Source organism: Malania oleifera, chromosome 13 (assembly GCF_029873635.1).
Source record: "Malania oleifera isolate guangnan ecotype guangnan chromosome 13, ASM2987363v1, whole genome shotgun sequence".
In the NCBI taxonomy this organism is placed as follows: domain Eukaryota; kingdom Viridiplantae; phylum Streptophyta; class Magnoliopsida; order Santalales; family Ximeniaceae; genus Malania; species Malania oleifera.
Genome location: NC_080429.1, coordinates 11,148,175 through 11,163,979, shown reverse-complemented (window position 1 = coordinate 11,163,979; position 15,805 = coordinate 11,148,175). Strand labels below are relative to the sequence as shown.

General features: G+C 33.2%; 1 protein-coding gene across 1 annotated transcript; it reads right to left on the bottom strand.

The window, feature by feature from the left end:
* Positions 1-12,797: 12,797 nt before the first annotated feature.
* On the bottom strand, positions 12,798-15,033 carry LOC131146267 (uncharacterized). The gene is made up of 3 exons (XM_058095740.1): positions 14,747-15,033; positions 14,311-14,637; positions 12,798-13,171 (listed from the first exon to the last, which is right to left on the bottom strand). Exons 1-3 carry the CDS (start codon positions 14,826-14,828, stop codon positions 13,008-13,010), a joined length of 573 nt encoding a protein of 190 aa, XP_057951723.1. The 5' UTR covers positions 14,829-15,033; the 3' UTR covers positions 12,798-13,007.
* Positions 15,034-15,805: the final 772 nt, after the last annotated feature.

The window sequence follows — 15,805 nt, the reverse complement described above, 5'->3', positions numbered from 1 at the left end:
GTAAGCCCTCAGGTTAAGTATTACCTCGCCGCCAGTACACACATCTTTATTATTTTAAAGGTGAAGGTTTTCGGGAATCAGGATGTCTACCCGCCCATAAAAGTAGCATCCCTTTGCACTGATACCAAAGAAACTATCTAGCAGAGCACTCACCTTTCTCAGCAAGACCCCGGTGGTATGTCTACCTCGCTGCAATCACACACATACATTCACAATATGCTATATCATTATTATTATGTTTTAATTAAATTCACATGCACAACACATACACACAGGAATCATGCAACTTATACTTCGTCTTCCAATGTCCTCAGTACGTGGCCCACACAGAGCAACTGCGTACATATCAGTATGTGGCCCACACAGGCACCTACGCACTTCTTATCTACACGTGGCCCACATAGGCAGCACTACCTACACAGGGTACATAACATGGCCTACACAGGCACCACCATCCACACAGGACATAACATAGTCCACACAGGTGCCATTATCCACACAGGATATAACGTGGCCCACACAAGCACCACTCTAGCTTCCGCGACACATGGCCGACATAGGCACCACTATTCACCAGTATCCAATCCCTATGACCTACCCGTCGTACATCAGTAGAACAAGCTCCTTGACCTGATAATGTCCTACCCCATATAAATGACAATATCATGAGCTCCTCGACCTACCAACGTTATATCATGATTTATATCTAAGAAATATAACAACCTCCTTATGCCAACGTTATATTGAGATGCATACGAATAGCCACACCAATTAGTTTACATAGACGCATCAATGCATTACCACACATGTATCCAACAGATCAATACATTCCCACATAGTAATCCAACAAATCAATACATTTCCACACATTAGTCAAACACAACAATTCATTCATCATGTCATAATCATTCCAAACATCCCCATATGCAAACCCAAATACCACAGTAACTCATATTCAATTTATTAGTAAAAATTGTTCCCATGTCACATGAATTTAATATCATATGCAATTTTCTCAAATATAAACCTTAAACAAAATCATCATTTTCCAATACTCAAGCTGTTCTAAAATAAAATCATATACATAAATAATAAATTTTATATGCTCGTAACTAACCAGTTCACCTTAATAAAATACCGATATAATTTTATTCCCCTTTACTCGATTTCCTGAACCATGCCTGTAGGGTTCCCAAAATTATACCAGCAGCACTTACCCAAAGGGTAACGACCTAAGTAATAATGGTATTTAAATAATAAAGAGGGAGGGAAATGGAATTAGTAACAGAAGGAGGCAACCAACTTCGTCGACAACATTGCATTTTGGAGGTGATAATTCCAAGAAATTTCCCCAAGCCTCGTTGATGAACACAAGGGTTTCGTCGACGAGGGTCTTCAGGACCTTGTTGACGAGGTCCCATCTCCTTGACGAGAAGATATCGAGAGAGGAATTTTAGGGAAGTCTGAAATTCATCAACGAGGGTGCAAATTCGTAGATGAACTTTATACAGGACTCGTCGATGAGGTGACGTGGCTCATTGACGAATCCCGCAATATAAATAGTGCTTAAACTTAGTTTTATGCAAAATTTCAGCGCAGACTTTCTCTCTTTCTTCTCTCCTACGGCCTCTCCCTCTTCTCTCTTCGATTCTGGCCTATCGTTCGCCGGATCGACAATTTGAGGCCACCATGATGCTTCTGACGGAGTTCTCTTCAAGTCTACCGGAGCGGATCATTGGTGGAACAAAGTTGGAATTCATCCCAAATCCAGGGTTAGGTCTTTTATTCAGAATTTGAGTTTCCAATAGTTGTAAGAAATGTAATAGACGTAGAAATAGTAATATTTTGTTATGAAATTTATGATTTTCAGGGTGTTGAGTGGAGAACCTTACGGGTGTTGGACCCGTTATAGTAGGAGATTTTTAGTAGGAAACGGGTAAGGGAAATATGCTATGCTAGGTTATTTGAGCATGATTTCAGTATAAAATTATAAATGTTCCATGAGAGTATTATTTACAGCAGAGACTTATACAGTTTATCAAGTTTGATTAATTTGTTTTAAAATTACTGTGTGGCTTGAGAATATAAATATAGTAGAGAAACATGCTTTAAAGTATTTTTCAGAGATGCGCTTTACAGAATATACAGACAGTGAATGTATTTTACAGCAATTACAAAAATACCATGATTATACAGTTTTACAGTACCATGACATACATATTTACAGTTAATTACAGAAACATAGTTGATATAGATACAGTTTACTACAAGCGTCATGGTTTATACAGTTATTACAGAATCATGGTAAAATAGATAGTTGTATATAGAAATGTATTATATAGTATCAGACCCTGTTGGACCATACAGTTACAGAGCATGGTACCGTAGCTGCATACAGTATATAGAGTGCAACCACCTATTTAGATAATACGTGGTATAAAGGTCAATCGCATAGAGCTCATGAGTGGATAGGCTCCCCATCAGATATGGGTTGAGGAGGGCTGATCAGACTATGAAGTATAGTGATTTATTACTGGTTGGCCAGTTAGGGTGAATCCCGCCTACAGGCCGCACAACCCTATCATGAGGGGTTAAATCATGACATACAGTTATCCACAGGAAAATTTACAATTATTACTATGTTTATACAGGTTTATAGAAACAGAAAATATATGTATATATATATATATATATATATATTAGCAATATTTTGAGTAGAAACCTAAAGCACAGAAACAGGTAAAAGATGAAGATTATATTACTGGTATTGTACTTTACAAATTCAGTGATACATGACTATATAGTAATAGATTTTCACAGTATTGTAACTCATTTGCCACGCACTAACAATAGCATATTTCTTCTTACTGAGTGTTGGCTCATCCCAATTAATTTAATATTTTTTAGGTGATCCAGGTAGGCTCGCAGGTAGAGGGGCTTCAGTACTGCACTGTCAGTAAAGAGTGAGTATTTGTTTAGGAGTATTTTTGTATAACCCTAGCCAGTTGAGGGTATTTTGGGGAACAGTCGTGCATGTATATTTTGGGAAATAATTTAGCACTCTGGTATTGTATATAATTACATATGGTTATGTTTATTGATTTTTGCATTTCGCTGCTTAGGTTGATGATTGGGTTTAATCCAGTGTGGTATCAGAGCATTTTAAATGTTATAGTATATAAACAAAAAACCCCCCAATAAAATAGCAGGTCGTTACAATTATTACTCTTAGTATTTATTATTTATTATTATTACTATTATATTTATTATTATTATTACTATTATCGTTATCACTATTATTATTGTTATTATTACCATTATTATTTATCATCATTATTATTGTATTTATTATTACTATCATTATTATTATTAGCGTTACCATTATCATTATTAATATTATTATCGTATTTGTTTTCATTATTATTATTATTATAACTCTCACTATTCTATTTTGAAATATGCGTATATTCAATTGTGGTAATTTTAGTATTTATATTAACTTGTTATTATTTTATTATTATGATTATTTTTTATTTTCATCCCTATGATTTCAAAAAAGGGTATGAGCTTTCGGCCTTCACGTACCTTAGTTTTGAGGGAATATGTATATTATGTAAATATTTGTGTGATTTATTTGTTTGCATGCATATTTTGTAAATTCATAAGAGGAGTAAAATAAAAGACTTTTTGAATCAAATTTGGGATAATTCTTGATTAATTAGGTACCGTTCATAAGAACGGGCGTGTAAGGGGTGTTTCTACCTTCTTCTCGGATAACCGAACTTCCAACCCCGGTTTTGGTAACGCAAACCGATTCTACCCTTAGTTGGGTAGTAATCTAGTGTTCTAACCACACTAAAAGGTTAATGGCGACTCTAATATTCCTATTTTTCCTGAAAATTAAAACCACAATTTTTATTTCGCCGACCCAGGAGCACCCGCGCTCCAGGACGTCACGATAACTTGGCAACTCTACTTGGGACATTAGAGAGTTGAGCCAGTAATTAATTAGGAATTATCCCAAATTTAAATTTATTAAGTCTTTTAATTACTCCACTTTTTTTTGTAAATAATATACTCCCATATTTGAATAATTGGTTTGTGAAAATTATATTATGTTTGACTTAGTGTGGATATATGTTTCCATATTTGTAAATATCTTTGAATTAATGTGAATATTTGTAAATATCCTTGAGTTAATGTGAATATTCGTAAGTATCCTTGAGATAATAGTTTTCATATATGTGAATATCCTTGAGTTAATGTGAATATTTGTTACCGTATTTGTGAATATTTTGGATTGAATGTGAATATTTAGTTTTCATATTTGTAAATATCCTTGAATTAATGTGAATATTTGTAAATATCCTTGAGTTAATGTGAATATTCGTAAGTATCCTTTTAATGCAGGAATCAGTAATTCAATTGAGTTGATAGGGTTAGAGATTCTAAATATATGACATTTTTCCAATCGATCATCTAAATCCACTACCGTAATTTTGATTCATGTTAGCTTATCAGATATTCCCCTATCTCTACATAAATTAAGAAATTACCTCAAGATATTAATTTTTTTTAATTAATTAGTATTCCATTTCTAGATGCAAATAGAGAAGAGAAATATAATAACATCAAAGATCTACCAATAATACAAAATTAGATGTTTGTGCTTTGATAGTGAAAAGGAGGCATATTTGATGCGCCTTACCTATATCAAGAGCTATCTCTTGTAATGAATATGTTTCGTGCCTTTTAAGGGGGTATGGTCAAGTAACACTACTAATTATTTGCTTTCAAAGTTTTTGGACATCCTAAATATCCATGCATATGTATTCATGTAAACTAGAACCTAGATTTAATAAATCGATTTTCATAGGTTATGCTAGTGGTCTTAAAGGATTTAGATTGTGGTGTCATAAAGCATATGAATTCATTACTAGTAAGGATGTTATATTTGATTATAGTCTTCTTCTTCTTCTCCTTCTTTTTTGAAGATTCTTAATATACGACATTTTTCCAATCATTTGAATCCACTGCCGTCATTTTGATTTATGTCACCTCAGTTTATCAAATATTCCCCTATCTCTACATAAATTGAAGAATTACCTCAAGACGTTAATTTTATTTAATTAATTAGTATTCCATTGCTAGATGCAAATTGAGAAGACAAAATAAATCACCTCAAAGAACTAACAATACAAAATTAGATGTTTGTGCTTTGATGATGAAAAGGAGGCATATTTGATGAGCCTTACCCATATAAAAAAGGATAATGAATTGTTTAGTGTCATTTAAGGAGGTATGGTCAAGTAAGTATTAAGCAAGTATTAAAACAAATTTAATCAAGGTTTAGATACTTTAACTTCTATAAACTCTAGATGTGTGAGGGCAAACCAAACCGAATAATCTAGGACAATTGCAACCCTTCTATGTCTTAACTCTAATGTAGTTTTTTAACTCTTTTTTACAAAGATTAATTGTCATCTTCTTATTGAATTTTCAATAGATGTACTTACAATTACTAAGACAACTAATTAATTTGAGAGGACCAATCCTGAAAAGCAAGTTTTTTTTCACTAACTCATTCCCTTCTTTGAGCCTTTGCAACTTTTTCATGGCTTAATTAAGTATTGAGTGGTTTTTCAATAAGGATTAAATAAATATTTAGTTCCCCCAACTTTAGTTTTGTGCATTATCATATATATATATATATATATATATATATATATATATATATATATAAAACTAATTAATGAATTTAATTTATATTAATTTAAAGTGCTTAATATGATTGATTGTTAAATTATATATAATTATACTTATAAACCACATACATGTACATCATTCATGTATTTAAATTATTTATAATATTAACTTTAGTGAATCTGTATTGCTATGCAAATTAACATTTTTTTATTCACCTTCTAAATTAATTTCATAAACCTTACAATAAATTCCTACAAACCCAAGCATCAACTCACCAACATATATAATCTTGGAACACAATAGTATAATGCATTGATTGCCTTGAGAAATTAATATAGAAAATCACGTATATCAGTCAACATCCCAAGTCGATCGGTGAATCAGCTCATCAGCGTTCCAAATTCGACCAAGATGCATCGCCAAACCCCATCCGCTTTCATTTTTGTTAATGGAAGGTGTCTTCTAAGGTTTTCATCTAAGTAGGATCTCTCATTATTTGTTTCTCTCACTCTCACTGGCTTAAAATAAACTTTTACTCGGGTTGTTTACAAAGTATTATATACATTCACCCTTTTTACATTACAAGGTATAGCATCAAAAACATAAAATGAAAAACACTGCGAAAAGGAAAGCTCATCTTCATCCTTGGGATTGCTTGCACTAAACCTCCCCACCTCATGCATAACTCATTTCAAATTCAATTTTACAAGTCAAAGTATTTCAAGTTAAGATTATAGCCCAATTTGGGCTATATTGTGATTTGGGCCCATTAATTTTATTGCAACGCTATTTGGTCCAATTTAATGATTTAAGGTTGTTGATGTCGCATTTTGTTCGGAGGTGCTGACGAAGAGGGAAGCTGCAAAGGAAGCCTTCTGACTTACCGGTTTAGTCAAGGAGCTGGGGATGCAGTAAAGTGGACTTGTGCTATGTTATAACAGTCAAAGAGTTATCTATTTGGCGAATAATTAAGTGTACCATGCTAAAACCAAGCATATTGATGTAAGGTTCCACTGGGTCTGGGAATAGATCTCTTTAGGTGAACTTGTACTTGAAAAAGTTCACACATCTGAGAACACATCGAACATCTTGACAAAAACAGTTGTTATAGAAAAGTTCAAGCATTGCTTGGACTTGTTTCATGTCTCCAAGTGCTACAAACGAAACAGACCCAACTAACGTTCCAAGGTCAAGGTGGAGTAACGGACTATATTTTCAATTTCTTCTAAGGGGCATATATTCGCCAAGGTGGAGATTGTTGTGTTTTATGACTCATATCTTTGAGTGGATGACATACACAAGGAGAAAAACATAGTAAAATCAGCATGTTGAGGGAAATCGTCGATGGTTTCTCCATACTGTAGACAGTTTGGAGCAAGATTTTTTTAGAAAATTACATTCTGTCTGAAACTGTCGACGATTTGGCTCGGGATACCATCACAGATTTTAAATTTTGAATGTGAACGTTAAGTTGGTTGAGGCTTTGGAGGGAAAGCTTCTGTGGTGTTTATATATATATGTCTATTATGATGTATCTGTAACATTGGGAGTGTCTTTGACACAAGATAATAATATTTCTTTATTGATTACTCCTTTGAATGTAGGCATTGCCAAACCATGTAATTCATTGTGTTGTTCTTACTATCATTTGTTTGTTGTGGTTGTGTTCTGTATTTATTCTTTCATAAATTGTTACATTTAATTTTCACTATGCAAATTTGAGTTTTATACAACAAAATGTTAAATATTGAAGACCATAATTTACAACAGGATATAAAATAAATATTAGGGATTTTTTTTTTTTTTAAAAATGTTGAATTATAAAAATAAAAGAACGCAACATTTTGATTAATTTAATAAAAAAAATAAATAAATGAAGGCATTACATGCATTGTGCGTACTTGATGACTACTACTTATATAAAGAGGTTTTTGCCCTTCATTTTTGTCTAGTTTTCATTTTCCTACGATCAAGCAAAAGGAAAAGAAAATGTCATGCATATCAAGGCAAAGCAAATGTGTTTGTGTGTGATATTATAAATTACAACTTTTCACGGGGAAGGGCATCATTTGAGAACGAAAATGTTTCATGGACTCGTATTAATCTTGAAGTTAGTAAAATTGCTCGCAAACAACAAACATTATCGGGTGCGCATACTGTTACATTTTGGTGACTTTTCATGTGCTGCTTTAGAATTGATTTGTTATATTTTATTTCTCAAGGTTCCTTTTAATTATTTGACTTATTACAATTTACATATCTACATCCAAAAAAAAAAAAAAAGATAGAAAAATAAGCTCGAGATGCTTGGTGAAGTGCCCAAGTCATATGTTCAATCCATTTATTAAGCTAGGACTTTGTATTTTTGTGTTTTCCCTTCTCTTTAAGTATTGATACATCAAAAGGGAGGTAACCTGTTACTTCATTATAAATTTAGTTCTTGCACTTCTGATACCAAAAGATGCAAATATACAAAGTGAAACAAATTATTATGAGCAAGGAGGACACATCCATATACAGTAGCTTGCTAGGTGCCCACCTTAGAAGTTCTCTAAAGAGAATAAAATTTTCAAATATTAAAACTGCTTGTGTATAGCATATAACTAGTGGCATCCACACACTTGGCAAATATGACCCAAGTGCCAAAGGAAAATTAACCTTGGCCATGGTAAATATCATTGAGGGTGGTCACCTAGGACACCTTGAATTTGACAACTAAGCTATGCTTCAATTAGGTTTTTTGAGTAGTCATTTTGCTGCAAGCAACATGAGCTGCAGGGTAAAGCAATTGGGTAGGGGCATAAATTCGATAAGGGGTTGGGCTTAAATACTTGGGCTGGTTTGAATTTTATTGGCTCAGCTTATTCAAAATTGGGCTTTACTATAATTCACTTTGTGCTGCAATTAATTAATTTTGGGCTTTCCTGTGCAGGTGATGGAGCTGTAGCATAAGACTAAAGATGGGCCAAAAGCTGCCAAGCTTATCCTCTTTTTTCCTCTTTTTTTTTTTTTTTTTCACTTTTTCATTTTTTATGTATTTTAATGTATGGCTTTGAAATTCCCATAAAGTTTGTATAATGCAAGAAAAATGCAATTTACTTTTAGTCCGGAAAAGGAGAGTATTAGAAAACTAGGTGAGGGTGCTACGATGTAGAGAAAGACCTTAGAGGCTATCCGAAAATTTTACCAATTTTCAAAAGGAAAAAAAGGTTTCATGTATTAAAATTTGGCAAATATTGAAATACCCCTCAAAATTATTTTTAAAATTAGACTTCAATAACAATTTTACTATATAACGTTCGAATAAAATTGAGTGTCTACAATAAGCTTTGCTCGTAAAATAATAAATAAGTTTTACTCATATAAGTATCAATGAGCTCATGTTGTGAAAAAAAAAAATTGTTCTTAACCTTGAAAGTGATTTTCAAAGGTCAAAGTGGAGGGCATCTGATAGCCCAAACAAGGGTTTGGACAAAAAAGTGAAAGACTTAAAGGTCCATTAATGTAAGAAGTAAAGGGATGTAACTAAGAAGTGAAAGGTGTAACTCTATTAAGTAATGAAGAAAAAAATAAAAAAGGTGTAACTTTTCATATAATTCCTTCCGACTTAATAACAGTTGCGGACATTGAACAAATGGAGTATCTTGTCTATAAAAGGGAAACTTTTGGAAGAGGTAACACATCTAGAAAACTCGTCTCTTTAACACTAACATTGTTCTACGATCCCAAACTCGAGCATCAAGGAAGGCTCAAGGCTATCGAAGCCTTCGTAGTTTTCTTTATTCTTCTGGCTGGTTGCAGATAATCATTATGACTTGAGGACATGGAGATTAGAATATGATTTTGGCGTCAACTTTGACACATACTAAAATTTAGTGTAGTGCTACACTTATCTATTAAATATCATGCTTTTTTCTTATCCACTGCTTTAAATAATTGTGTTATATACATAATACAATACCTACAAAACAGTGGGTAAATGATGAAAGGGTCATAACTAAAAGGTAAGTGTAGCATTTCTATAAAATTAATTTTAAATTTTAAAATTAATTAATTATTATAGCTCCATCACTAATAAAAGTTCTTGTGAGCGATATATGTTGCAAAATTGATTTAAAAATATTTTCTAACACATAACTCTTGAAGGCTAATTAATTCAAAATAAAATTAGAAAAATCCATAAATTTCTTTTAAATTTTCAACTAGGCATAAGGGATATACACAATTTAATACATTTGCCAAAGTTTTGGAGGCTTGGCTTGATAAGGTTCGTTTAGATATTTATTTACATTAAAAAAAATATAAAATACTAAATCCAAACTGAATCTTAGAAGTAATACAGTAATCGATCAAAACTTAAAAATTGAGCTTTATAATTTAGATTCAAGTAAGAAAAAAAAAATCAAATTAAGTCAGACTAAAGCCTAAATTTTGAGTTCAACTATTACACAACTTAAATGAGTTAAGAATGAAGACGTGTTAAACCTCAAATCATGCCCATGAATCAATATATAGAGACAATTTTACATGACCCATTTAAATAAAATATGTCTTTTGAATTCTTTTTTGCAAATAAAAAAGTAATCTTATAAAAAAAAATCGTTATCTTGTGCCTTTTGTCTTATACATTTAAACTTAGAAGTCATAAGCTCAAATTGTGTAAATAGTCACTTCAAAAATGAAAATAAAATTAAGTCAAAAATTCAAATTGTGAATACAGTCTCTTCAACCAAAAAGGCAAAATTATGATACCCTTTTACGATTACTTTTGTTTTTAAACTTTAATGCCATGTGTCTCCTCCCTTTATTGTCGCATTTTCCTTTTTAATTTGTGTTTAAAATTTTCAAAATCTTTCTATTCTTTCCAAGCTTCTCTTTCACTTTCACACCCCTTTCCAATGCTAATTGCATATCTTTTACCCTTACCAATTAATTTTATATTTTAATTTAATTAATATATATATATATATATATATATAAATCTATTTAAATTGATTATTTAAACCTACTCATTCTGTGCAAAACTACCTTCCAATATGTATCTCAAGCTAAAGGCCTTGAATGAAACCCCACACCCAAAAATATTTTTTTTAAAAGAAAAAAAAAACATAATAATTAACGTTATATTTCATTAAAAAATAGACAAAGGATTTTATATATACGGTCAACACAAATAGAAAGAAAAACAAAAGAAAGCAGATCCTCCCCGAAATCTCTATTATATCATCAATGTAAATTATTATCTGTAGTTAGTTTTTATGTGAAAACTCTACTTATCGTGCTGTGTTAGATGGACCCACTAAATTTGTGTAGGTCTCATGTTAGTAGGATCAATGCTGACTCATGGTTTTCATTTATGAGCTCAAGATTAAATATCAGTATTGGATTGTGTAGACGTAACTGACAATACGACATTTTTATAAGTCGTTATAGCTATTTCTCAATCGTACACTTTATGAAATTTGTTTAATATTTATTTTATTTTACTTTTTAGTTATTTATTTATTAATGTAATGAAAATGAGATAAAAAGTTGAAAGTCAAAAGTCAAAAGCAGGGCCACCGATTGGAGGGGATCATGACAAATTGCATGCTAGTATGCCACTGATTGCTCAGATAGCCGCGAGTTTAAAGGTTTTGATTTGAACCCATTGACTAGTTGCAGGCAAAACCCTAATTGCCACCTATGCTGTCCCCAACAAACAAACAAAGGTAAAATTGCTGCGGTCAGAAATATTTTGGTCCATAAATAATTGGAGTTTATATTTAATAAAAATTTAGGAAAATTTTATTTTTTCATTTGATGCATTCTTAAAAAACCGTTAGATCATGCAACATTTTTTAAATAAAAGAAGTTAGATGATCCAACGTCTTTTAATTTGGGAGAGCTCACCACCCATTGAAGTGTGGCCGCTAAAAAAATGTTGGATGGTCCATTATTTTTAAGCAACTGTTTTTTTCAAAAAAAAAATGCTACATCAAGTAGCATTTTTTTTTTCTCTTCTCTTCTCTTCCTCTCTTCCCTTCCCCCGTTTCAGCCATCTCTATCCTTTTCCTAATTTTGCATAATTTTAGTGCTACATGGTAAAAATAAAAAATAAAATTAGTGCAGTGATGAAAGATAGTGGATGAAGTTAAAGAGTGAAAAAAAGGTGAGGAGAAAAATTTATTAATTGTTCATGTGTATAAATGATTTTATGGGACATTCTAATAGAAATAAGTTGTCATTTTTATATTAAATGTCTGTCATCGAATTTTAAAAGGAGTAAGAAGAGGAATAGAATGAGATGTAAGCTGATTTATTAATCAATCAAAACAATACTCCTATATACCACAAATTAAATGTCTCTTATCTTCTTATTTTGATTTTACTTATTTTTTCAGTTAATTGAGAGGTTTATTGGGTCGGAAATGTAAAATGAAAATAACACACCTCTCATTCTAATGCTTGAGATATTGCATAAAAATAACTTACATAATTTATAACTTAAATGATTAGTTCATTCTTAATTAATAACTCAAATAAGAATGTTTCCTAGGGCTAGAAGAAATTACTAAACTTGGAAACTTTCCTAATTAACTATTAGGGTTTGCATAATTATAAATTAAGCTTTAGTATTTTAGTGCAGAGGATTTGCAAGGCATACTCTTTATGTTGGTGGATTATAGTTGAGTATCCAAAGGGTTTCGTATACTATTATAAAAAAATAAAAAAATAAAATTAAGTAATTAACTGTTAGAGATAAAACTAAAATTAACCACTTATATAACTCTCCCCAAACACTCCCTTAATTTTTAATAAAATATACGAAATAAACTCCAAAATCTATTATAGTTTGAATCTTTAAAATTTTAAAATACCCTCTTAATTATTATTTTTTTATAACTCGAGAACTACAACGGCACCAAACTTGGGAAGGGGGGGGGGGGGAGGAGGGAGTTGCCCGCACCCGCCCATTAATGCTAATACTTTAAGGAAGAATCAAATCTGTGATCTTGAAATTTTCACAATCATAAGTTCGTCTTTATCACGGGTAGAATAGGTAATATTGGGAATAATATTAGATGTGCATTAATAGAAGAAATTGGAAGTATCCACAAAACATGTACTATTATAAACCAATCGACGATTTTTGAGCACCTCACTTACATATGACATATATTGTGACACATACATAAACGCAAACTAAACGTGACCCGCACGCGCACACACTGCATGCGCTGAAGTCCCGCACCTAAATACCATTAAGTTTATTAAGAAAGCCGCATGCCAAATTATTTTCTGCTCGGAACCGAAACAAGTTAGAAAGGCGCCGGTGGAAGTGTAGGTGCACTAGCATCGCTTTCCGTGAGCCCTACTGCTGCTTCGGGTGCTGCTGCAACAAAGCCAGAGCTTCGGATCTCCTCCATACCCCTACGCACGCCCGTACTCATTTGCGCCTCGCATAGTTTAGGAAGAAACACGCCTGATAAAAGCACGACATTAATAACGATGGTTAGCTTTCGTTAATTGTCTTCGACCAGCCGGCAAAGATGTCCCCATGGACATGATGGGCCTCGCGACTCTGGAAAGTGGGGCAATGTCTTCTAAAGTCGCTTGGGAAAATTTTGAGTCATGCTGTCAGGCCGTTGGTGATTTTAAAAAGTCATACACATAATACTCCATAATTAAGTTATGGTAGAAGTGGAGGAGATGATTAATACTTGACCGACCCAATCCAGAGATTTGAAGATGAGTGGACTTGGCACATATAACAGAATAAAGGGTCATGATATGCCTACATAGGTTTATAGTTGGTGGGTAAATTTGAAAAATATGAAAATCAAATAGAATAGTAGGTTCAAAAGTCACAAAACATAATAAGTTATAGGTTTTTTTTTAGTAATACTTTGAAAAAAATTAAAAAGTGGTAAAAAATAGTCGACCGATAAACGACCTTCTTTCACTTACCCATTAAAATCAATGTGATTGATCAAAAAGATGTAAAACAAAAAATATATATAAATTATTAAATATGTTTAGTTATATTCACTTTATGTCTTCAGACTTTAAATTAGGATGTGTATAGATTTAAATTAAATTTAACTTAAAATTATTATTTTTTTTTATAAATTCACATAAATTCAAATTCAAAACTAAATTTACATCCTCAAACACCTGCAAATGCAATTTGTGAGAATTAGATTTGAGCATTTAATTTAAATTTGTATAGATTTTAAAAAATTATTATAATTTAATAGTACATTTTATTCAAATATATACAAATTCAGATCTAAATCCTCTTTCAGGATTAGCACTATTTCTACCATTTTCTCCCCCATTAATATAAAAGAAAATCCCTTAAGGTAGTAATAAAAATCTGAATCTCACACCCTTATGTTTATTCTGGGAAAAAAAATTTCATCTGAGAGAAGTAGTGTAGTTCTTCCATTGATCTTTTTATCCAATAAAAACGATTTAAACAGTGAGAATATGTGAATCACATAAAGTGGAACTCACTATTTAGAGTGTTTTCATGAACACAAGGATGTATGGAAGAGCTGGAGATGCATTTCCCAGAATTCCATACTAAATTATAAACCATTGAAGAATTAATGAAGTTACCTTCGCCGGCAGCAAGGTTGAAGTACAGATCGACGATGTTGGGGCAGGACTGGTAACACTCAGAGGAGCAAAGCTTGTGGGTGAAGCGAGACTCAAGCAGGGAATCGGAGGAGATGCCGAGAGACTTCCTGTCGACGCCGCAGGCCTTGATGCACTCGTCGTTCTCCACCAAATCCTTCAACTTGTCGGTTTCAATGTCTGACGTGCGGCACACGAACTTCTCTTCGCCGGTGCGCTTCACCTGCTTCTCCAGCACGCACCGCTTCCCCGTCGCCGACACCGCAAACGCGCACTTGTCCTCCCCCAGATTATCACAAGTTACTTCCCCTACAGTACATAGATCACGAAACCATAGCACGACGAAATTAATGGTGATCGCCTTATCGGCGACATTTAAAAAACCAACACAAAGCAGAAACACCAAATGATTAATTACCTAGAGTGCCCTCCACGAAGACGGCAAGGGCGAGGGAGAGCAGGGAGAGGGTCTTCATCTTCAAGATAAAACAAGAAGCCATGGCTGGACCGAGCTGGGAGGAGATGGACGGTGACGGTGGCCGGGATGGGTGCTTTGTATACCTGTGAAGTGGGTAGCTAGATAAAGCCGAAGATGGGGTGGTGAGGATTCCAGTGGGGAGCGGAGGGGGTATTTATACATACATGGCTTCAAGGGGGGACTGTGGAATTAAGGAATATTGAAGCTAGCTAGCATGCGCAGGGTACAAACTAAAAACTAAAAAATTAATATTGTAAAGAAAGAAAAAGACGATGGAAGGAGGTTAGGGGAGGTGTGAAAGCGACAAAGCCCGACTTGTAGAGGGCAGTGAGGTAATTTAAGGGGGTGGTGGTGTCGTGGTGGTGGTGCTGGTGGGGACGGCGGTGGGCACCCACAAATCGAGATTCAAGGGAAGGGAGCCCAAGATCGTCGGAGGAGGATGGCAGAGTGATTTGTAAGATCACGTAGCAGTCAAAAGACTCCGCCACTGATGGCGGGTGTATGTGTTAATTTGTATCCCTCTTCCGATGGCTGCCACATGCATGCTTGCTTTGCTAGCTTTCCTTGATTTTAATCTTAAAATAATTATAAAAAAAAAAAAAGGGTCTTTCCCTCTGTCTCCTATTCCATGGGTACACTGTATTCCCGTCAGACCTTGCACAGACTCTCTTGGTTTGAATTTTACTGCATTGGGCTGTTGCCACTTGTCCACCCCCGTCCCAATTTTTTATCTCCTTACTTAATTAATTCGGCTTGTTCCATGGTAATACAGGTAACCCAATCTATTGAGTATTGCTAGTAACATCACCCTTTTATATTCACTACTTCATATAATTATTCTATATTACTAGATTATATATATATATATATATATATGAGTAATGTTGTATCATCACGTGTATTTTTATAACATTTAAGGTTAAATATAAAGAATTTAAAAACTTAAATTCATTACATAAACATTTGCTCAATAATAATGCGTATACTAGATAGTTAAGT